The following is a 23,775-nucleotide window of genomic DNA, read 5'->3' as shown; positions in this document are numbered from 1 at the left end:
CGATTTTAAGCTCAGCTCCGCCCTGTTCCCCTCCTAGTCCCACCAGGTCCGTGCCTGCTGTGCCCACCTCCCCCACGAAGCTCCACTGAGCATCATTTGTCTGGACCTCGGTCCCGGCCCGGATGCTGAGGGCAGCTCTGGGGGGCTGGGATCGGACACAGGACGTCCAGTCTCCAAAGCACAACAAATGTTCAAGCGCAGAAATCAAAGTTCACGTGGCAAAAGCAGAGACCAGGGGATGCAGCCAGCAGGCCTGGGAAGAGCCTAGGATTGGACGAGGGACGGCTGGGTGACAGGGACACCCTCAAGACACAGGTAAAGGAGCAAATGTCAGGTGTGCACTGAGCTCGAAACAGAACCCCAGGGAGTTACTGGGAAAGGGATGAAGACAGGGAAGACATCGGGGGAGTGCACGGACCGCAGAGTACCCGTAGCAAGCCAGAGCCTTATCCTGGGCCACCTCATCCCGGCAGGTAGCAGACCCTCAGTGGCCATGAGAGCCACCGGCCATGCATGGGAGACACGCAGCCTCCCAATCTTTCCAACAACGAGGCTGGAATAATTGGAAACCTCTGTACAAAAAAATGAACTTCAACTCGGCTCACATCTTAAACAAAAGCAACCAAAACGGACCACAGACCCGGCTGTGACTGCCCCCCAGTGTCATGGCCTCTGCCCCAGAACACATCCCTGGAGGCTGATGATCCCGGCAGCAACGAGAACAGAGGAGTGGCCAGTGGCGAGGAGCGCCTCGGAGCCCACAACCTCCCACGTCCTCCTGTCCCGGCTTTGGCGTCCTGGCACCTACCGCGGCAGGAACTTGAGCTGCACGGAGTAGGACGACTGTGCCTGGATGTAGCCTGTCTCGGGCAGGAGCTCCAGGTGGGCCCTCAGCTCCTTGCACACCTCGAACTTCAGGCGCAGGGCAGCTTTCGACCTGTGGGCGTGTCGGAGGGCACTGCGTCAGGCGCCACAGTCGTGATTCTGTGTGCGCTCAATGCCTGGAGTTATTAAAACATTTCTAGCATCCAAGCCCCCGACAGGTGCTCAGAGCCCACCCACGCCAAGCCATGCACGTGCACCTCAACAATCGGAGTCCTCAAAGCCCTGCTTTGTAAGGGCTGTTTTTTCTGAAATGAAATCTGATGAAGAATTCTTAAAAATAACCACATCGAAACGGAAGCGCGGTCCTAATGGGCTCTCGGGAACCAGATGCTTTCCGGGAAGAGCACCTGCCAGGCAGCCCCTGGGTGTGGGGCCCTGGAGGGGACATGAGGGGTGGAACCCCTCCCTCCAGGGCTCTGCCCGCCTCCTGCCCAGGGCGTCCCCACATCCTGCAGCTCAAGCACAGGGCACGTGGGGGGCCTGGGACGGCCACAGGCCTCGGTGATGACAGCAGCCTCCAACCCAAGACGAGCCTGAGAGAGCCAAGGTACCCACCAGTCACCTGGGAGGCCCTGCGTCTGTCTGGTCCCTACCTCCGGCTCCCTTAAGCCAACGGCCTCCTCAGGACCACCTGGAGCCTCCCTTTTCCCACAGTGAAGCCTCCCTCCTCTCCCCGTCTTTGAGCCTCTGCTAAACAGTGGTGTGGCCGCCCCGCCACAGCTGCCCCGGGCAATCCACGAGGGGGGACCCAGAGGGTGTGGCAGTGAGAAATCTCCTCCCTCCTGTGCTTCCATGAGACAGTCACCCATGCTGTGGCAGCCTCATCTCCGTCCATCACAGACCTGCCTCTGACCTCTGACCACTACCCAGAGGCCACCCACAGTGCGTCTGGGCACGCCAGCCTCTGCACTTCTACTGCTGGGCCCCATGGGAGGCGGGTGCCCAGGTGCTCAGAGACCGCGCCCTCCCCGTCAGGCAGATGCTGCTCTGCCTTCCGGTTCCCTTATGGGGCCAGAGTCTATACAAACGAGCACACGGCTACACTGAGGTACACACAACCATAGCCGGAGACCATCCACAGAGCTGAGCCCCACTCAGCCCTCAATGCCCGACAGACACGCCCGGGCCCTTATCTGTCAAGTTTCCAAGGCCACTGAGAGGCTGTAGTAGGACGGATGCCGGAGCTGAGCCGACTCCACCGCAGCCACGCTAACCCACGCAGCTGGCTCCCGGGTCACCGCAGGCTGCACGTTCCCGGCCTGTTCCCGGCCCATGCCGGGCCCACAGGAGTCCGACAGTAGGAGGGCAGGCGCCGCGGGAGCTGTTCCTACCCAGGTCACTGGGGAGAGGTGGCTGTGCCTGGGGCCGGTGCCCGGGGCCTCTGTGTCCACACACCCTGCTCCTTGGTGCTGGTGGCACAGGGGCTCCGTCATGGAAACCCCGCAGGCCCAGCCTCGCCGTCCCTCTGCGCTTTCCCACCGGCGTGGCTGTTCAGGGCAGGCTGCTTGCTCTGATGTCTGGAGCCCTCGCCAAACCCTGCAAGTGGAGGCTTCCTCCTCCAGGCTCACCCTGCCTGTGTCCACGAGGGGCTGAGGACTCTGGCCGGGCCCAGGCGGGCAGTGCGTTTCCTGTGGCTGCTGAAAGGATTTGCCCCAAGCTTAGGGGCCCCACAACACAGAGGCACATTCATTCTCTCCACGTCCTGGAGGTCAGAAGCCAAGACGGAGCTAAGGCCGAGGTGCGGGCAGGGCTGTGCCCTTGTGGCTCTACAGGACAGGTTTCTTCTCTCCTTTCACAGCCTCTAGAAGCCGCAGTGTCCCCGGGCTCGGGGCCCTTCCTCCATCTTGGAAGCCAACAGTGCGGTGTCTTCAAATCGGCCTGACTCTGACCCTCCTGCCTCCCTGTGACGCCTCCCGTGAAGACACTGGCGCCTCCCAGATGATCCTGGATCACCCCCCACCAAGGTCCCTCTCCCAAACCACATCTGCTAAGCCCCCTCCTTGCCACACAAGGATGCCGTTCAGGGCCTGGACAGCAGCCGTGGCAGCCCCAGGTGCCATGTCCCCACTGGCCACTGGGGGGCTCACCGCGTGTGCACAGGCAGGCAGCGGCTCACCCCGTGTGCGTGGGTCACCCCGTGTGCGTGGACAGGAGGGGGCTCACCGCGTGTGCACGAGCACAGAGTCCTGGTAGAGCCGGTCATACATGCAGATCTTCAGGTCCACGCTGGGCTTCGGCACCCAGACCGGCACGTCGATGGCCACGCCCACGACCCTGAAATGCAGCTGCATATGGACACAGGAGCTCAGCAACAGGAGTTCCTTGGGCCCAGCAGGCAATGTTGCTGAGCACTGACACAGCTCCCAGGAGGAACGTTTCATGGGCTTGAGTTTTCTAACTCTTTGGGACGGCTGTGGCACTTTTCATATCGTATCATTTAAAATGTTCTTTTTTTTTGAGACGGAGTCTCGCTCTGTCGCCCAGGCTGGAGTGCAATAGTGCGATCTCGGCTCACTGCAACCTCTGCCTCCCGCGTTCAAGCAATTCTCCTGCCTCGGCCTCCCAAGTAGCTGGGATTACAGGCGCCCGCCACCATGCCAGGCTAATTTTTGTATTTTTAGTAGAGATGGGGTTTTGCCACGTTGGCCAGGATGGTCTTGAACTCCTGACCTCAGGGATCCACCCACCTCGGCCTCCCAAAGTGCAGGGATGACAGGCGTGAGCCACTGCGCCCGGCCAAATATTCTTTTTATTTTCGAAATGTTCAACTACTACTAGAACGGAATACTGGATCACCAAGTACCTACCAGTCAGCTTCATACTCATTAACATTTAGGTGTTTAAAAAAACCTTTCTATGGCCGAGCACAGTGGCTCACACTTGTAATTCCAGCACTTTGGAGGCCCAGGTGGGAGGATGCTTGAGCCCAGGAGTTTGAGACCAGCCTGGGCAGCGTGGTGAGACCCCCGTCTCTACAAAAAATACAAAACTTAGCCAGGCATGGTGGTGTGTGCCTGTGGTCCCAGCTACGTGGGAGGCTGAGGTAGGAGAATCGCTTGAACCTGGGAGGCAGAGGTTGCAGTGAGCCAAGACAGTGAGATCTGCTTCTCCCCAAGCACTGACTCCTGGGGCCTCAGGAGGTTAGAGAGTATGAGTGAGGTTTTGGGAGGGCCAGCAAGCCCTGGGCTGGGGAAGTGCAGCAGCCCAGCACGAAGCCGCCTAGGCAGTGGTACTGTCCTGGTGCTGTGAGGTGAGCCGAGGACTCTGAACACTGTCGAGGATGCCAGGAGCCTCAACCTGGGACAGGCAACCGCCCCAGACCATGCGGTGCATAGGGGGTGCAGAGAAATGTTTAAACGTAGAAAGTTGTCACTTGGGGCTGGGCACGGTGGCTCACTCCTGTAATCCCAGCACTTTGGGAGGCCGAGGCGGGCGGATCGCTTGAGGTCAGGAGTTCGAGACCAGCCTGGCCAACCCAGTGAAACCCAATCTGTATGAAAAATACAAAAGTTAGCTGGGTGTGGTGGCACGCACCTGTAATCCCAGCTACTCGAGAGGTTGAGGCAGGAGGATCACTTGAGCCCAGGGGTTAGAGGCTGAAGTGAGCTGTGGTCCTGCCACTGCATTCCAGCCTGGGTGACAGAACGAGACCCTAACTCAAAAAAAAAAGAAAAAAGAACAAAGGCTCTGCGTGTGTGCATGTATTTGAGGACTGCATGTGTGCACGTGTGTGTGTGGACTCTGCATGTGTGCATGTGTGTGCAGGGGCTCTGCGTGTGTGCACGTGTGTGCGGGGGCTCTGCGTGTGTACATGTGTGTGTGGGCTTTGCGTGTGTGCATGTGTGTGCGTGTGTGAGGACTCTGCATGTGTGCACGTGTGTGTGTGGGCTCTGTGTATGTGCGTTTGTGCGTGTGCGTGAGGGCTCTGCATGTGTGCACGTGTGTGCGGGGGCTCTGCGTGTGTGCATGTGGACGTGTCTGTTGGGGCTCTGCGTGTGTGCATGTATGTGGGACTGCGTGTGTGCGTGTATACGTGTGTGGGCTCTGTGTGTGTGCATGCGTGCATGTGTATACATGCATGTTTTTGCATGGGCATGCGTGTGTGTGCTCACAGCATGCCTGCCTGTGTATGCCAGTGTGCGTGTGTGCACACTCGTGTGCGTGCGTGTGTTGTAAACTGTGATGCCAACCATCCGTGCCACCAACTGGCCATCCCTGCGTGGGCAAATGGCGACCTTGTGGCCAAGGGCAGCTGCCGCATAAGGCTGTGGAGGCAGGGGCCAGGGTGTGTGCGTGGCGTGGCAGCAGGAATACTTACCGTGGGGCACTGGGGGTTCTTAAACGTGACTTTGAACCTGGCTTGGACGTCGCCTGGGATGACCGGGGTGAAGATGATGGGCACCTTGATGGAGCTGAAGGGGCCAATTTCCCCTTCTGTTACCTGCACAGGAAGAGATGCCATGGGGTCTGCCAGGCTTCATGGCTTTTAAGATCCCTTCCCAACCCTCACAATGGCATGTTGCTGCAAGGATGGAAGGTGGCGGGACCCGTGTCCCTGGGTGGCCACTTGGCCACAGATGTCCTGGGCCTGGCCCAGGCCTTGGAGAACTTACTGTCGTGGGATCCCAGCCAGCGGAGTTGGAGGCAGCCTGAACTCCTCCACATCCTCCCCCTGCTCATGAGCTCACGGCCGTGTCCCGGCCAGGGAGGCCACGGCCAGCCTCCACCCCAAGTTTCACCCAGTGCCCCACACCCGGGAAACAATCTGTGGCTTGGGTCCTGCACAGCCGGAGGCGGTGGCCCCATGCCAGCTGAGATTACAAGAGGCCTGGAGGCTGCAAGTCCCTGGTGGACAAAGTCTGGCCTGTCTCTGGTCAAACGCAAGGGCCACCTGGCGGCGAGGGCCAGTGGGTTGGGGTGCAGCTGGGGCTGGGGGAAGGTGGACGGTGTCTTGGATCGTGGCAGCTATTTTAGGGCCTGAGCTGGCTGACCTCCCCCAGCGTGATCTCCGTCTGCTCTTCGCTGGGAGGTATCACTGTGGTTAATCTCTCTGGTTCTGGAAGAGAAGGGGGATCCAGAGGTGAGGGTTGGCAGGGTGGAGGCAGTGTGGCCCAGGCCCCCTTGGGACGTGGTCACCACCTCCAAACCCATATCCTGGGCTCTGTCCTTTCTGAACATAGTGGAGCCACCCGTGTGGCCCCTTGGGGGACCCAGGCCCAGAGAGGGTGCAGCCAGTCCCCACCGTGCCCGGAGGGCTTTGGAAGCCCTTTCCCAAAGACCCCCATTTTCTCACGACCTGTCGGCCCAGGGCGAGGGTATTAGAGGCTGGAGTGGGAAGGACAGCTAAGTCCAGAAAATTCTAAAACAATGTCATCTTTTGGGGATGTTTCTTCTCTTACCATCATATCTGGTAACCTAACTTCCCATAGCTGTAGCGTACTGTTCCCTACGGGTACCTGCTACTGGCATGTTTGAGTCATCACTTCCCTGTGGCAGGCTCCTGCTTTCCATCTGCCACTGGGTTCTGGGGGCACCAGCCGGCAGTTGGTCAGCAGCAAGGCCCCGGGTAGCAGAGCTGTTTCCTTGCAAGTCTGAGCAGGACTTTTTGTTGACTTTGCACCTGAACAGACGCAATTCGAGAGGCCACACGCAGGTTGGCGTTCTCCTTTGGCCTCTGTCGCGCTGCCCGGTCAGGTCAGAGCAGCTGGGCCGCCAGCCAGGCCAGGTCACTGTGGGGAGCCCCCATGGGCTTGCCAGAGCCTGCCCTGGGCTCAGCGTCTGGACGGCAGAGCTCTTCAGGAGCCAGGTGACGACTTTGAAGCACCATGCACATCATTTCTGGGGTCTGGAGTTGTAAAGGCCGCAGGGACCCCTGTTCTTTTTTTTTCTTTTAGACGGAGTCTCGGTCTGTCATCCAGGCTGGAGTACAATGGTGTGATCTTGACTCACTGCAACTTCTGCCTCCCAGGTTCAAGTAATTCTCCTGCCTCAGCCTTCCGAGTAGCTGGGATTACACACACCTGCCATTATGCCTGGCTAATTTTTGTATTTTTAGTAGAGACGGGGGTTTCACCATATTGGCCAGACTGGTCTCGAACTCCTGACCTTGTGATCCGCCCGCCTTGGCCTCTCAAAGTGCTGGGATTACAGGCGTGAGCCACTGTGCCCGGCCAAGGGTCCCCGGTTCTGAAAGTGGAAGGGGTGCGGCTGCCTCAGGAGTCACCACGGCAACAAGAACCTGGACCTGAGCCCAGGTGGTCAGATTCTGGGGCCAGCAGCTTTTTGGTTTTTAGAGATGAGGTCTCACTCTGTTGCCCAGGCTGGAGTGCAGTGGTGCGATCACTGCACCCTGCAGCCTCGGCCTCCTGGTTTCAAGTGACCACAGATGCATGCCGCCATGCTTGGCATATATATATATGTATATTGGTAGAGACAGGGTCTTGTTATATTGCCCAGGCTGATCGCAAACATCTGGGCTTAAGCGATCCTCCTGCGTTGGCCCTCCAAAGTATTGGGATTATAGGCATGTGCTACCATGGCCTGGCCTCCTTATTCTACTCTTTTCTTTTCTTTCTTCTTGTTTTTTTTTTTTTTAGCAGGGTCTCACTCTGTCACCCAGGCTGCAGTGCAGTGGTGTGATCACAGCTCACTGCAGCCTCAACTTCCCAGGCTCAAGCGATCCTCCCGGCTCAGCATCCTGAGTAGCTGGGACTACAGATGCATGTCACCACGCCTGGCTAAATTTTCTTCTTTGTAGAGATGGGGTCTCACCATGTAGTACTTTTCAATGTATTAAGCATCCTTATTTGATATTTGATGTCTGATAATACCCATGTCTGAACCATGCGAGATTGCTGCAATTCCTTCCTTCCCTCCCTCCCTCCTTCCCTTCCTTCCTTCCCTTTCCTTCCTTCCTCTTTCCCTCCCTTCTTTCCTTCCCTTTCCCTCCCTCCCTTCCTTTCCTTCCTTCCTTTCCCTCCCTTACTCCCTTCCTTCCTTCCCTCCCCCTTCCTTCCTTCTCTCTCTCCCTCCCTTTCTTCCCCTCCCTTACTCCCTTCCTTTCCTTCCTTCCTCCTTCCCTCCCTTTCCTTCCTTCTTTCCTTCATTCCCTTCCTTCCCCTTCCCTCCTTCTCTCCCTCCCTCCTTTTCTTCCTTCCTTCCTTTCCTTTCCCTCCTTCCTCCCTCCCTCCTTTCCTTCCTTCCTTTCCTTTCTTCCCTTCCTTCCCTCCCTCCCTCCCTTCCTTCCCCTCCCTCCCTCCCTCCCTCCCTTCTTTCTTTCGACAGAGTCTTGCTCCTTCACCCAGGCTGGAGTGCAATGGCGTGATCTCGGCTCACCACAACCTCTGCCTCCTGGGTTCAAGTGATTCAAGTGCCTCAGCCTCTCAAGTAGCTGAGATTACAGGTGCGTGCCACGACATCTGGCAAATTTTTTGTATTTTTAGTAGAGATGGGGTTTTGCTATGTTGCCCAGGCTGGTCTTGAACTCCTGACCTCAAGTGATCCGCTTGGCCTCCCAACGTGCTGGGATTACAGGTGTAAGCCACCGTGCCCGGCCAACCACAGTACTTTCTGTTGTTTCTGTGTGAGTGATTTTTTTCTATTTTTTTTTTTTTTTTAAGGAATAAGTTGCATATAGTAAAATGGACTCTTCTTAGTGGAACTTTCTGTAAGTGTTGACAGATGCATGTGGTTGGACACTCATCACAGCAATCAAGACACTGAATAGCCCCACCATGCCCACGTCGCCCATGCCCCTTTCTAGTCAACCCCTTCCCCTGCCCCAGCAACCAGTGATCTATTTTGTCTCTATAGTTTTGCCTTTTTTTAGCCAAAATATTCTTTTTCTAGAATGTCACAAAAATGGAGTCACAGAGCTTACAGTCTTTTGCGTCTGAGTTCTTTCCCTTAGCTTGATGCATTTGAGACTGGTCCACGGCACTGCCCCTATCAAAGGTTCATGTCTGTTTGCTGCTCAGCGGTGCTGTGTGGCAGGGACCCCACGGTTTCTCTATCCACTCCCCACGCGTGGAACATTAGAGTTGTTGGTTTTTGCCAATTGCAAATAAGCTCTCTACAAACATTCACATACAGGTTTTTGTGGGAATTTAAGTTTTCGCTTCTCTTGGTGGATACCTAGGAGTGGCCTTGGTGGGTGTCTGGCTTTGCTGCTGAGCGTTTCGCTGGTGGCCATGCCATTCTGCATCCCCAGGGGCAGCATTAGAATTCCAGCGCTCCTCACCGGCACCTGCTATTGTTAAACTTTTTGTTCTTTGTTTATAATTTAGCTGTTCTTATAGGTGTGCAGTGGCGTCCCATTGTGGTTTTAATTTACATTTTCTTCATCTCATGTTTAATGATGTTGAGCGTCTTTTCATGTGCGACCTTCTCATGCACGTATCTTCTCTGGTGAAGCATCTGTTCGGTCTTTTGCCCATTTTTTTTTTTTTTTTTTGAGATGGAGTTTCATTCACTCTCATTGCCCAGGCTGGAGTGCAATGGTGCGGTCTCAGCTCACTGCAAACTCCGCCTCCCAGGTTCAAGGGATTCTCCTGCCTCAGCCTCCCGAGTAGCTGGGATTACAGGTGTCTGCCGCCATGCCCAGCTAAGTTTTGTAGTTTTAGTAGAGACGGGGTTTCGCCATGTTGGCCAGGCTGGTCTCAAACTCCTGACCTCAGGTGATCTGCTCACCTCGGCCTCCCAAAGTGCTGGGATTACAGGTGTGAGCCACCGCGCCTAGGCTTTTGCCCATTTTTTGACTGGGTTATTTTCCAATTGAGATTTGAAAATTACATATTTTGGACACAAATTTTTTATCGGATTTGTGATTTGCTAATGCTTTCCGCCAGCCTGTGGCTTATCTCTGCAGTCTCTTAACAGCGTCTTCCAAAAAGCAGATGTTCTTGGTTTTGGCGAAGTCCAGTTTACAATTTTTAAACCAGGGGCCATAGTTTCAATGTTATGTCTAAGAAAAACCTTTGCCTCACCTAGGGCCACACATTCTCTCCTGTGTTTTTTTCGGTGGGGAATTTTATATTTTTAGGCTTAACTTTTAGGTACATCATCTATTTTGAGTAACTTTTGTTTACAGTGTGAGGAATGAATTAAAGTTAAACTGGAGGGGGTGTATTAGTCTGTTTCACCCTGCTATAAAGAACTGCCCGAGACTGGGTAATTTATAAAGGAAAGAGGTTTAATTGACTCACAGTTCCACCTGGCTGACAAGGCCTCAGGAAACTTACAGTCATGGTTGGAAGGGGAAGCAGGCACGTCTCACACAGCGGCAGGAGAGAGAGAGGTGAGAGCATGTTTATAACATCATCAGATCTCATGAGAATTCACTCGCTATTATGAGAACAGCATGGGGAAAACCTCTCCCATAATTCAATCACTTTCCTCTCTCCACACGTGGGGATTACAATTTGAGACGAAACCTGGGTGGGGACACAGAGCCAGACTATATCAGGGGGCTTATGTTTATCCAATTGTTATGGCTTCACTTGTTGAAAAGACTGTTCTTTCTCCAAGCAATTACCTTTGCACCTCTGTTCAAAACCAGTTGACTATAATTGTGTCTCTATTTTTGGATTCTCTTGTTCCGTTGGGTCTCTGTCTCTGTTCAACACCACACTGTCTTGTTACTGTACTTCATAGTAATCTTGAAATCAGATAGTGTAAGTCCTTGAAATTTGTTTTTTCAAAATTGTTTTGGTCACTTTAGGTCCTCTGGTTTTCCATATAAACATTATAATCAGCTTGTCAATTTCCATTAAAAAATCTTCCTGGAATTTTGCTTGGAATTGCATTGATCCATAGTTAGTTCTGGGATATTCACATTTTAGTGAAGTGTTCCAATGGTTAGTTCCTACAGTATAGAAAATCTGCTTGATGGCCAGGTGCAGTGGCTCACGCCTGTAATCTTAGCACTTTGGGAGGCTGAGATGAGTGGATCACTTGAGGTCAGGAGTTTGAGGCCAGCCTGTGTGATGCAAACCGCCTCATGCAGACTGCAGAGAATACCGTTCAGGCTGAAGGAGCGTCGGTGAGCGGCCAACGCACAGGCAGCCTCCCTCAGAAGAGCACAGCTTTGGCTCAGCACGCAGGGAATTCCATGAGAAACATGGCTCACTGCAACCCCCGCCTCCCCGCTTCAAGAGATTCTCCTGTCTCAGCCTCCGGAGTAGCTGAGACTACAGGCGCCTGCCACCATTCCTGGCTCATTTTTTGTATTTTCAGTAGAGATGGGGTTTCACCTTGTTGCCCTGGGTTTTCTCAAACTCCTGACCTCAGGTGATCCACCCGCCTCGGCCTCCCAAAGTGCTGGGATTACAGGCGTCAGCCACTGGGCCCGACCAAGGTGTTTCCAGTTCTGAGGCCAATTTAAAGGCCAGGGGCCATCGTAATGAGTAGAGAAGAAAATAAAGAAAGAGGATAAAAGGCTAGAGTATAAAATTAAAAAAAAAGAAAAGAAACAAAAAAGCAAGACCAATGTAAAGCACAAAATAAGATGGTAGAAACGAATCCAAATATATCAATCATCACAACACATTTAAATAGATTAAATGTTCTAAGAAAGTCAAAGACTGTCAGACTGGATAAACAGACCAAAACTGTATAACACATTGATAAGAAAGAAAGAAAGAAAAAAGGAAGGAAGGAAGGAAGGGAGGGAAAGAGAGAAAGAAGGAAAGAAAAAGAAAGAAAGAAAGAAAGAAAGACAGATAGACAGACCTAGTTAAATGGGGAGATAATGGTTATGAATTACAAGACTCAATTTTTTTTTTTTTTAAGAGACAGGGTCTCTGTCGCCCAGGCTGAGTGCAGTGGTGCAATCACAGCTCACTGTAGCCTTGACCTCCTCGGCTCAAGCCATCTTCCTGCCTTTGTCGCCCAAGTAGCTGGGACTACAGAGGCACATCACCACACCTGGCTAATTAAAAAAAAACTTTTAGTAGAGATGGAGTCTCCCTATGTTTCCCAGGCTGGTCTCAAACTCCTGAGCTCAAACGATCCTCCTGCCTTGGCCTCCCGAAGTGCTGGTATTACAGGTGTGAGCCGCTGCGCCCAGCCTCAATACTGTTAAGATGTCAGTTCTCCCCAAATTGATCTATAGATTCAATGCTATGCCAATCAGATTCATGCTATGCTTTTTTGGTAGAAATAAAAAAGCTGATTCTACAGTTTATGTGGAAATGTAAAGGACCTAAACTATCCTGAGGCCCTAATGCAAATATTGTGGAAAAAAAAGAACAAAGTTGGGTGACTTATACCACCTGGCTTCAAGGCTTTGTCTGAGTCCATGATAACCAAGACAATGGCTCTGGCATAAGAATAATTAAATGGATCAATTAATCAGAAAAAAGAGGCGAGAACTATATAAGCTCATGCTTATATGGTCAATTGACTTGCTTTTTTTTTTTGAGACGGTATTTTACTCTTATAGGCCAGGCTGGAGTGCAATGGCGCGATCTCAGCTCACTGCAACCTCCGCCTCCTGGGTTCAAGCAATTCTCTTGCCTCAGCCACCCAAGTAGCTGGGATTACAGGCGCCCGCCACCACGCCTGGCTAATTTTTTGTATTTTTAGTAGAAATGGGGTTTCACCATGTTGGCCAGGCTGGTCTCAAACTCTTGACCTCAAGTGATCCTCCTGCCTCGGCCTCCCAAAGTTCTGGGATTACAGGCATGAGCCACTGTGCCCGGATGGTCAATTGATTTTTGACACGGACAACGAATGGATCGAATGGGATAGCAGAGTCCACTTGTGCCGTGGAATACACAAACACGCACCAGGGGAAATGAGCCTCAGCCCTGACTTCCACCACAAGCAGGAGTGAATTTGAGGTGGATCGTACACCTCAACACAAAAGCGATGTCCTATGTCTTTATGACCCTGGAGGAGAAAAAAATTGCCTAAAAATCATAAAAAACAAATTCCAATAGAAATGACTGGTAAATATGCAAAGACTGGACTGAAGAACTTTGATTTGAGAAAAGACATCATAAAGGGAGAGGAAGGCCCAGCCACAGACTCGGAGGCAGCACCTGCAACATTCCTCAGGGAGGAGGGCTGGAATCTGGGTGCATGAAGAGCTCCTGTGAATGAATGAGAAGAAGACAGACAACCCCACAGAAGAACAAGGGATAGCCTTAAACAGAGATGTCACACCAAAGAAAATACAACTTGTAAATGGGCCCAGGGAAAGACACGCAATCTCACTGGTGATCTGGGAAACCAAAAAGCAACATCTCAACAGCAGACCGTGGTGCAGGCCCCCCAGACACGCAGCCCCGGGCCGTGTGACCTCGTGCTCCTGCGGATGTGAAGCAAAGCCCTCAAGCCCAGTGTGGCCCTGTAGGACCCTCTGTGACCAGGCAGAGCTGGGCTTCCGGGCTGTCCAGTAGGGCAGCCGTTGCCCACAGGTCGCTATGGAGCATGTGAAATGTGGCCCTTGTGGAGGAGGACCTGAATTTTCACTATTATTTAATTTGGATCAATTTAAGTTTAAATAGCCAGATGTGGCAGTGACAGCCACGCTGGACAGCACAGTCTTGTACACTGTTGGTGGGAGTGTAAACTTGCACAACCACTTTGAAAAAGAACTCGGTGGGCTGGGCGAGGTGGCTCATGCCTGTAATCCAGCACCTTGGGAGGCTGAGGTGGGCAGACAGCCTGAGTTCAGGAGTTCCACACCAGCCTGGGAAACATGGCGAAACCCTGTGTCTACAAAAAAATACAAAAACTAGCCAGGTGCGGTGGTGCGTGCCTATAGTTCCAGCTACTCAGGAGCTGAGGCAGGAGGATTGCTTGAGCCCGGGAGGTCGAGGCTGCAGTGAGCTGTGACTGCACCACTGCACTCCAGCCTAGGCGACAGAGTGAGACCCTGTCTCAATAGAAAAAGAACTCACTTTGGTATTAGCTGATGCCAGTGAGGCTGGCTATGCCCTGTGATGCAGGCATGAGCCCCAGCCACGTGCCCTGTGGGAACTCACACACAGGCCAAGGGGCAGTGCAGAATGGCTGCCTTCGCAACAGTGTGTACCACGAACGCTCCCAAGTGCACACTGGCAGGAGGACGGATCTAGAACCCGAGGCTCTCTCAGGAAAGGAAACGCCACGCAGTGGTGAGGACAGGAAGTGCGGCTCACACCGGAAGTGCGGCTCACACCGGAAGTGCGGCTCACACAGGCTGTGGAGAACCGGCCCAGCTCCGCGCTGAGCTGCAGGGCGTGCGGAACGCGCACCACGCGAAGACAGACAGGAGGAGGACGGAGGTTTCTGGATCTCGATGCGTATGTGGGAAAACGATCAAGAGAAGCAAGGAGGAGACGCAAGCGATTCCCGATGGCGGCGGGCTGCAGGGCAGGAGGCATGGGGAGGGCAGGGCCCGCCCGTTTCTCAGCACCTCTCCCCGCTGGTGCGCGTCTAACAACAGCCACAGCTGCAGAGCTAGACAGAAGCCCCCCGCAGCCCGGACTCTCCAGGGGGCACCGCAGAGCCTCTTCCCCGCCCCGTGCGGCCCCGCCCGTACTGGGCCTGCTGGGCCAATGCTGGAGGTGCCTTCAAGTCTTCGGTTAGCGTCAACGTGAATGTACATTTCAGTCCACTCCAAAAACAACACTTAGTGGCACATATGAATATTTTCTTGCTTAACCGTCACTTAACATCGAAGGCCTGCGAAAATTCTCTACTTTCCAGCCCTCCCCTGGGCCCCTCAACCCCCTGGAATGCTGCCCTGAGGCCCTCACCGCCCGCCCACCCCGGCTTGGCCTGGCAGCCTGGCTCACCTGCGGGCTGCTCCTCCTCCTGCTCCTTGTCCAGCTTCTCCAGCTCCTTCCGGCTCTGCAGGTCCGCCTGGGAGGACTCCGTGCCCTCTAGCTGCTGCTCAGAGAAGCTGGTGGCGGCTTTGTCATACAAGCTTTTATCTTCGTAGGTCAGGAGACTGCTCTAGAGAGGAGAATCAACATCCTGGCTTGGGAGGTTTCCCACCTCCTTTTCCCAGTCAGCTGCCGGAACTCCCATGAGGACAGGCCGTGTTGGGGGCTGGACCCTGGCTCCAGCATGGCCCCTCAGCTGCCTCCTCGGCTGCCTGCTCTCGTCTCACCCATCCTGGTTGTGGGATCACAGCAGCAGCTCACCCAGAGGCTCAGAGTTACCCCTCAGCCTCCCTCACTCCAGGCCGGGTGGGCATGGCTGTGCTGCCCCAGCCTGGGAGTGTGAGCCGCATCTTCCTCTTGGTCCAACCCTCCTTCCTCCTTGGCTGGCTAGAGGCTGAGGCTTCTCTCCACCTGAGCCCTGGGACACCCATACCCGTGACAGGACAAGACGCGCTCACACTTGGAACAGGTGCAGCTGTGGCCATGGAGTGCACCTGTCCAGTCCTCCCACCGCCACACCTGGGGCTTCAGAGATGTGTCGGGGGAGGCTGGGTCTCCTGGGGCCCTTGGGCCTGGAGCTGCTGGCCAGCACCCCTGCTGCTACGTGCCTGAGAAAGGGAGTGTCCTGCTGCTGCTGCCCCTGAGGCCAGGTGACTGCAGGTGTTCTACAGAAGAAGCTGGTCTCTTCTGCTTAGGCTGATTTGAGGAGGCCCCCACACTGCCCTCCTTCTCCCAGGCCCACTGTTGATACCCTCATATTGTCACCTCTGTTCACCCACATGGGACTGGATTTGGGGGGCAGGTCCCCACACTCCCCCATGGCTGAGTGGCACACTCACTAATTTCAGGGCAGACTGGGAGTCGTCCATCTCACAGGGCTCTGAAGCTGGCAGGAACTTGAAAGTCGTGCCCAAGCCCCCAGCGTTGGTCAGCGTGATGGTCCGAGACGTGGACTCTCCTACCACGTAGCTGCCGAAGTCAATGAGCTCCTTGTCGAGGGACAGCTGCCAGAGGACACGGAGTGAACTCAGGGCCACCGTGCCAGGCCCACAGGGTGCCCTGCACGTGGCTCCAGGCAGGGCTGCCCTGAGCATTTGTGCGCGTTGTGCACTGCACAAGCAGGTACACGATTCAACCCGGAAATCAGGTGTGTATTGCTCATGACAAGGTGTGGCACGCGAGTCTGGTTTTAAGAACATCAAGGCAGGAGCCCCCTCGCCACGGAGTAACAAGGGTTCAGTGAGAGGACGCAGGGCCCGGATGCAGGGCCTAAACAAGGAGCCTGGACACGGGGCTTTGGAGGTCCTGAGGATGGATGGTGTCATTCCTGGGTGAGGTCAGCTGGACTCTGGATACAGGGACCCAGGGCGCATCCTTCCAGAACGGAAGCACACCCTCCATGGGGGTGCCTCACCATGCCCGCCGTGGGCCACAGGCCACAGAAGCTCTGGCGCTGGCTAAGGATGCAGGCCCGGGCAGTACCTCGGCTCTGCCCAATGGCCCCTCCTCGAGAGGCTTTTCTGGGCTCTGAGTTTGGAGGCCCAGGGGCTCCCCACTCTGTGCTCCTGCTCCAGGGGCAGGACCAGGGGCCACTGACGCAAATGGACGTGGTTTGCAGAGGGCGGTCGGGGTCCAGCCAAGGGAGGCCGCCTCCTTCCCGCCTGCACCGCCTGGGTCCTGTTCTCCCCTTGTTCAGATGGGGTTTTACTGTTTTTACAGTCCCCAGCCTGGACGCTCCCCTGGGAGAAGCAAGCCCCTGCTCAGGGGAGCCGAGGGTCTCGGTGCTCCTGTCACGGAGGAGCACTTGACACTGCAAAGACCAAATGCAGGAGAGGCCGGGGCAGCTCTGGCCAGGACACCTGGGGCCTCGCCGGGCACGTGCTCCGTGATGCTGATCCGGAGTGGAGCAGGCCAGTACCAGACTCCTGCTGGGCTCCCAGGCTGAGCAGGAGGGAGCTGGAGCCTGGCCGTCTGCGGGGGCGGAACTTCCTGCTGCCCCTGGCCCTGGTGCTCGGTGTCCTGGGCCTGAGTCTTGGCTCACCAAGAGCCCGCACAGCCGAGTGCCGGCCCAACCGTGACCGCTCTGAGGAGAAGGCGGCGGCCACAGGGCAAGGGGCTGCTCGGGCGCCCTAGGACGGCAGTGGTCCCTGCATGAACCCAAGCAGGGCCACGGCTGCCAGGGCCACGGCGAGGCCACTTGAGTGCCAAGAGGAAGGGAGACTAAAGTGACTGGAACACACCAAATACTCAAACGCTGGTGAGTCTATGAAGAAACTGAGAGGAGAACACTTCTCTCTCTGCCACCATCAGTGACTCTCATCCCAACCCCTCCCCACGGCGACATGCGGTGAAGGAGGAAGCATGCGACAGAGAAAGTTACACGGGTGCCCATCAAAGGTGGCTTGGGGCCAGCGTGGCCTGGATCACGGGTGACCATGAGGGCGTCTGCTGATCTTCCTGGGGTGGGGGACATAGCGCGCCTCTGCCCTTCGCCTGCCCCAGCTTGTTCCTCCTCTAGTGCAAGAATGGGCCCCTTCCTGCCCTGCTGACGCAGGCTCGGGCTGTGGGACTTGCCTCGACCTGTGAATTCTTAGGAGATAATGACGTCCCCACTGTCCTCTGGGAGATGCTCGTGCTGCCGTAGCTGCCACTCTGGAGTCCAGCCTGGACGAGGCTGGCCACAGAGGGCCTCACACTCACGGCTGAGCCAGGAGCCGTTTGCTGTGTGGCAGGTGCGGTGCGAGCTGACTAATTACTCGGCAGGGGCCGGGGGGACAATGATGTGTGGGTTCCTGGTTTATTGGAGATGCATGCTGAAGTTTCTGAGGGTGGAGTGTTGACATTTTACTAATGTACTTTGAAATGGATCAGCAACAACAGATATAGCAGTTGATGGACCAAGCAAAGGTGTCTGAGGCTGACAATGTGGAGTCTGGGAGGATGCGGGGTCTGGGTTGCAGCACATGGAGCCTTGTTCTGCTGTTCTGTCTGTTTTCCTCTATGCTTGAAATTTTTCTTAATTAAAAAGAATCAGGCGGGACCCCCCCAAGAGCTGCAGGAAGGACTGGAGCCTACTCAGATGAATGTTAGGTTTTCCTGAGCCACAGGCCCTGCAGTCTGGGCTCCACACAGAGCAGGGTTTGTCTCATTTTTCCAGCGCTGGTCCGAGTGCCCCACGTTTGAGACCCCACCCAAGGTTCGGCTCAGGCCCACCTGAGCTGCTGTTGGAAGAAGGGGCTCAGCCCCTGGTGGAGATTGGAGCTTCCACCTGGTCCCCCCGCCAACCTGCACCCCCTCCCAGGAGATGCCGTCCCCCACTGGGGTTCCCAGCCAGCATGCCCCGAGAAATGCTGGCTCGGACACCTTTGAACTCACCGAACATTTCTTTGTTGAACATTTCAGTGGAACTGAAAACTCGCCCGTCTGAGCCAAAAATGAGATATTTCCTTCTAGATCCTTGTTTATCTAAAACATAAAACAACCCCCACCACAATACGCTTCTGCAACTTTTGTGTGTTTTCTTTGTTTTTTTTTGGACAGGGTCTGGCTCTGTTGGCCAGGCTGGGGTGCAGTGGCACCTGCTCGATTCACTGCAACCCTCCTCCACCCACCTCCACCTGGGGTCCAAGCGATCCTCCCACCTCAGCCTCTCCACTAGCTGGGATTACAGGCATGCGCCACCATATCTGGCTAATTGTATTTTTTGTAGAGACGGGGTCTCGCCATGTTGCCCAGGCTGGTCTTGAACTTCTGGGCTCAAGCGACCCTCCTGCCTTGGCCTCCCAAAGTGCTGGGATTACAGGCATAAGCCACCACACACCTCCCTCCTGTAACTTTAGCCTGTTACATGTGCCGTGGCTACCTGGGCCGGGGCCGCCTGCCACCTGCCCAGCTCGGGTGACCCCAGGGGAAAGAGTCAGTAGAGGGCATCTCAGGAGGGCTGGACACTAGCTTCCTGGAACATCCCAGCCCTCCCGACTTAGACCCGAGAGTGCACGCCCTCGGCCACTAACCCAGAGGAGCTGCGCCGCGGTTCTGCCCAGCATTCAGGAATATGTTGAGTGTATTTTTGGAAGTAAAACAGCAAAACAGGGGCCTGCGTGATCCTCACTGAGAGGCCAAGTGCATCCTTCCCCCATCATGTTCTGCGCCACCATGCCCGATCACAGGCTCCACCCACCACCACCTCTCCGAGAGAGAGAACGGGCCCCTCTGACTCACCATGGGCTTGAAGGTGACAAGCACTTCACAGGACATTCCGGCTGACAGGGGGCCAGGGGGGTCAAAGCTGCAGGACGTGACCCATAGCACACGGGGGTTAGTGCTGCGGAGGGCAGACGCTCGCCTCACCACCCAGAGCACAGTCAGGCTGGGCCTCCTGGCCTCCTCCCCATCCCGGGCCTGGCCCCCTGCCCAGCCGCCTTCACCCGGGGAAGTGCTGGATCTGCTGCATTCCCTGCTGCCACCAGTACCTGGCAGGCAGGGGGCGCTCCAGTGTGTGCGAACGTTTGTGGAGTGAGGGAGTTAATCAATGAAGGCGTGAGGCAAGTCCCCAGGCCAACTGCCAGGAAATGGGACCCCATGGGTCGGAGAGGGCCACAGTTCCCCTGGGCACAGGTGCCAGGCCTGGGACCAGGGCTCTAGGGCTTTGATACCAATATGGGACCAGGGGGCTGTGGGCAGGAGCCAGGAAGAGAGCTGGAACTGGGAGTCCTGAGACAGCTGGGACCCTCGGGACCCTCTCAGCCCCTTTCAGGGAAAGAACCAGAAAAATAGCCCCTACTGCACAGCCCACTTGAGGGAGCTGGTCTGTCTTGGCCCAGATCAGGGTGAGGGAGCATCTCCCCAAGGAATTCCTGACGCCAGGCTGATTTCACAAGGTTGGATTTTACCTAATGTGCTTGGTTTAGAAATGCACAAGCTAAAATTTTAATGTAAAATGTGTCCCTGGCTGGCAACATTCCCACGGCACCAGCAGAAGCAAACCCAAAGCTCCTCCAATTGGGAGGGAAATGCTTTGGTGCCGACTGCACAGAGCCCGGGATGGAGCCGCCGGGGAGAGGAGCAGAATCCGAGAGGGTGGACGTGCGTGCCTCACATAAACCAGCAGCAGAGTGCAGGGCCGAGCTCCAAACCCTTCAGACGACAGAAGTGTGGAGTGGGGATGTTAGAGGACGTATAGATAAAATGGTTAGAGACAGAAATAGAGAATTCCAGACGTGAGAAAAGAACAAGACACTGTCAAGAAATGCAGACTCATCCAAAACAGAATTTGGCATTTTTAGAAATGAGAGACAGGGCAGCTGAGTAAGAAACTTACTGAGCAATTTCAACCGTTGATTAGCAGCACTAAGGGGACAAGTGGTGAACCGAGCAGCACCTAGAGCACCACCCAATGCGAAAAAGAGACAAGAAATTTCCAACCCGACGGGGAGGTTTCAAAAGGAGGAGCAGGAGGGCAGAGCTGGAGAATGAATGGGGGAGGGGCGATGCCTGGGGAGCTGGGGCTGAGAAGTTCCCAAAATTGTTCAAAGATCTGAATCTTCAGATTCGACAGCACAGTGAGGTCTAAGAAAAATCAGCCCACACCAGACGCACAGCAGAGCTGCGGGACGTTAAGGATGAGAGAATCTCAGAGCAAGCAGGCGGAAAGCCAGGTATCCTCCAAAAAAACCAGCACCTGGACCAAGGCCACCCCCACTCCAGCAGCAAGAGGCAGAGGGCAGGAGAGTGGTGGCCTCAACCTGTTGAGAGAAAATAACCATCCATAAGAAGTTCTCATCCCAGCGTGGGGAGGAATGCCTCGGTGGCTGAGAGCACAGCGACCACCTAAACCCACCTCTGCACGCGCCCTCCAGAAACCACATAGATCAATGAGAGAAACAGGCGGGCTGCAGAAATCCCATGCCTTCAGCATGACTAGAGGACACAGAACCCCCCAGACTTAAAATTAACCATAAGGTGAAAAGTAAACACCAACCTCCAGCATGCATTCTCCATGCCCGCCTTCACAGAGAGCTACGAGGGTCTGAAAAACTGCAGGGAAGAGAGGAAGGAGACGGGAACAAAGACCCTAAGACTGACCTAAAATCAGCTCCCCAAAGAGAACATCACAGCCTCCACAAGAAAATACCAAGTCCCAGTGAGTCAGTGCTGATCTCAGGGAGGGGCCATCAGAGCCCAGGCGCCCCTGGGGGCAGCCTCAGGAAGACGCCTGGTGGGAGAAGAGGAGGCCCCTCTGGAGCCTGGGCAGCAAGGGGGGAATGAGGATCCTGCCCTTGCTGACCCTCTTTTGACAAGCTGCACTTCACAATGCTCGCGGGAGTGGAAACTCCTGAACTGGGAATCCGAAAGCCATCCTGGACCTACAAACCTGTCCACAAAGAGAAAACTGGCGGGAAGCAGGAAGTAGAAGAGAAAGAACTTTCTTAAAAATAAAGTAAGTTAGGCTGGGTGCTGTGGCTCACGCCTGTAATCCCAGCATTTTGGGAGGCCGAGGTGGGCCTCGGATCACCTGAGGTCAGGAGTTCATGACCAGCCTGGCCAACATGGTGAAACCCCGTCTCTACTAAAATACAAAAAATTAACCGGACATGGTGGTGGGCGCCTGTTATCTGAGCTACTCAGGAGGCTGAGGCAGAAGAATCGCTTGAACCCAGCAGGCAGAGGTTGCAGTGAGCCGAGATTGTGCCACTATACTCCAGCCTGGGCAACAAGAGTGAAACTCCATCTCAAAAAAAAAAAAAAAAGTAAGTTACTAAGGAGCAGAAGAAAAAGAAACATTGCAGAAAACATGGAAAAGGCCGTCAGAGGGAAAAATGAAGAAAAATAAAAGAGAAAAGAAGAAAATGGGCCAGGCACGGGGGCTCACACCTGTAATCCCAGCACTTGGGGAGGCTGAGGCAGGTGGATCACTTGAGCTCAGGAGTTTGAGACCAGCCTGGGAAACACAGTGAAACCCTGTCTCTACAAAAAATAGAAAAATTAGCCGGGCTTGGTGGCACACAGCTGTGGTCCCAGTTACTCAGGAGGCTGATTGAGGCAGGAGGATTGCTGGAGCCTGGGAAATTGAGGCTGCAGTGAACTGAGATCGCACCACTGCACTCCAGTCTGGGTGACAGAGCAAGACCCTGTCAAAAACAAAACAAAACAAAGAAAAGGAAAGCAGAAAGCATTAAAGGCAACCAGAAGGAAAACAGTAGACACCAAAGACCAGCAAGGAGGATCCAAAACACAGGTAAGTGGAGTCTGCAAGGAAGCAAATGGAAACATTGTTACAGAGTGAAAGCACGGCCTTAATTCAGGGAGGCAGTGCTGAAATGAAGACAGCTTTCACCTTGACACTGAAAACACTGGCTAATTGCCAGGGAAAACTTATCAGAATGGTCAACATCAAAACATAACAATACAAAAGGAAACTCTGACCAGGTGTGGTGGCTCATGCCTGTAATGCCAGTACTTTGGGAGGCCAAGGCAGGTGGACCGCCTGAGGTCAGGAGTTCGAGACCAGCCTGGGCAACATGGTAAAACCCGGTCTCTACTAAAAATATAAAAATTAGCCAGGCGTAGTGGCAGGTGCCTGTAATCCTAGCTACTGGGGAGGCTGAGGCAGGAGAATCTCTTGAATCCAGGAGGTAGAGGTTGCAGTGAGCTGAGACCGCGCCATTGCACTTGCACTCCAGCCTGGGCGACAGAGCAAGACTCCATCTCAAAAAAAAAAAAAAAGGCAACAAAACAAAACAAAGAAAAACAAAAGGAAACTTGGGCAGCCAGGCAAAAGCTCCAGCCATTCGTGAAGGGAAATGGGCTTGGTCTCGGACGACTTTGACACAAGAAGACAGAGGAGCCCCCTCTACAAAATCTTCGTGAAAATCGGACCTGAGGGCTTATGCCCAGATAGAGCCTGTTCCAGCCGTTCTGAACATGAAGGGACCTATGAACCTCCTGCTGTCCCTGCACCGCGTCCCTCCCTGTCTGAGCCGTCCTCTTACTCAACGTGGATGAAGTCCCGGAGGTGCTCCTCCACGCCCACCAGCTTGCAGTAGTTGATCGTGTAGGTGGTGTTTACCAATGTGATCTTTTTCTTGTACACTTTGCCAATATCAAAGTCCTGGGAAAGGCCGAGGTAGCAGCTTCAGAGCGGGTCAGAGGGGGCTGTGCTGTGAGCACCGAGGCAGCTTTGCCTCAAGGTAACCGCTGGTGAGCATTTGCCAACTAGGGAGAGGTTCCCAGGGAACAATTTCCAAGGTTTCTCCCAGAATCGAGAAGGCCCCTGGGGTGCGTGAAGGACAGGTCTGGGGGTGGAACCTGTCACATAAGAGCCTTTGCCACTTGAGGCAGGACGGGGCCTTCCTGGGGCCCGCAGGTAGGAGTGAGAGAAAAGGCTCAGACACTGTGGGTTCCAAGGTGGGTCCCTGACTCCATGGATGGACTTGAGCTGGGGTCAAATACAGGAGCCCACAGCCCGCTCTGTCTTGCAGAGTTTGGTGGAGGCGTCCAGGCACCAACCTCAGCCTCACATGTTCCCACCCTGTCCCTGCTACATCCCTGTCCCGAGGTTCAGGGGACCCCCACTGCCCCAAGTGGCACAGGGCTTTCGGGGCCACGGCACCCCCATTGCTCAGGATTTGGCCCTCAGACTGGCGTCCAGCCCTCCATGGGGATGGGGCCCTCTCCCTCCACCTCCTGGAAGAGAAGGTCCACACTTGGGCCTGTGCCTCCTGAGGAAGCCCCCGGGTTTTCCAGCGTTAAAAAGCAAAAGGCAGGCCGGGCGCAGTGGCTCATGCCTGCAATCCCAGCACTTTGGCAGGCTGAGGCGGGCAGATCGCCTGAGGTCAGGAGTTCGAGACCAGCCTGGCCTACATGGTGAAACCCCGTCTCTACTAAAAATACAAAAATTAGCCAGGTGTGGTGGCAGGCGCCTGTAATCCCTGCTACTCGGGAGGCTGAGGCAGGAGAATCGCTTGAACCCAGGAGGTGGAGGTTGCAGTGACCTGAGATTATGCCGTTGCACTCC

General features: G+C 54.9%; 1 protein-coding gene across 7 annotated transcripts in view; it reads right to left on the bottom strand.

Annotated features, from left to right (window-relative positions):
- The window catches only part of CFAP74 (cilia and flagella associated protein 74), an 84,220-nt gene that overhangs the window by 22,366 nt on the left and 38,079 nt on the right, over window positions 1-23,775 (bottom strand). For all 7 annotated transcript variants that reach the window (XM_055382619.2, XM_055382653.2, XM_055382656.2 and 4 more), the window contains exons 14-22: window positions 22,751-22,869; window positions 18,981-19,047; window positions 18,135-18,224; window positions 15,599-15,763; window positions 14,670-14,829; window positions 5,877-5,941; window positions 5,204-5,326; window positions 3,049-3,170; window positions 809-937 (exon numbers count right to left, since the gene is read on the bottom strand). In XM_055382619.2, coding sequence (XP_055238594.2) covers window positions 809-937; window positions 3,049-3,170; window positions 5,204-5,326; window positions 5,877-5,941; window positions 14,670-14,829; window positions 15,599-15,763; window positions 18,135-18,224; window positions 18,981-19,047; window positions 22,751-22,869 — 1,040 coding nt within the window. The remainder of the gene's footprint in view (window positions 1-808; window positions 938-3,048; window positions 3,171-5,203; window positions 5,327-5,876; window positions 5,942-14,669; window positions 14,830-15,598; window positions 15,764-18,134; window positions 18,225-18,980; window positions 19,048-22,750; window positions 22,870-23,775) is intronic.

Source organism: Gorilla gorilla, chromosome 1, assembly GCF_029281585.2.
Source record: "Gorilla gorilla gorilla isolate KB3781 chromosome 1, NHGRI_mGorGor1-v2.1_pri, whole genome shotgun sequence".
Classification (NCBI taxonomy): domain Eukaryota; kingdom Metazoa; phylum Chordata; class Mammalia; order Primates; family Hominidae; genus Gorilla; species Gorilla gorilla.
Note: the sequence above shows the minus strand (reverse complement) of the source record. Positions and strands in the feature narration are given on the sequence as shown.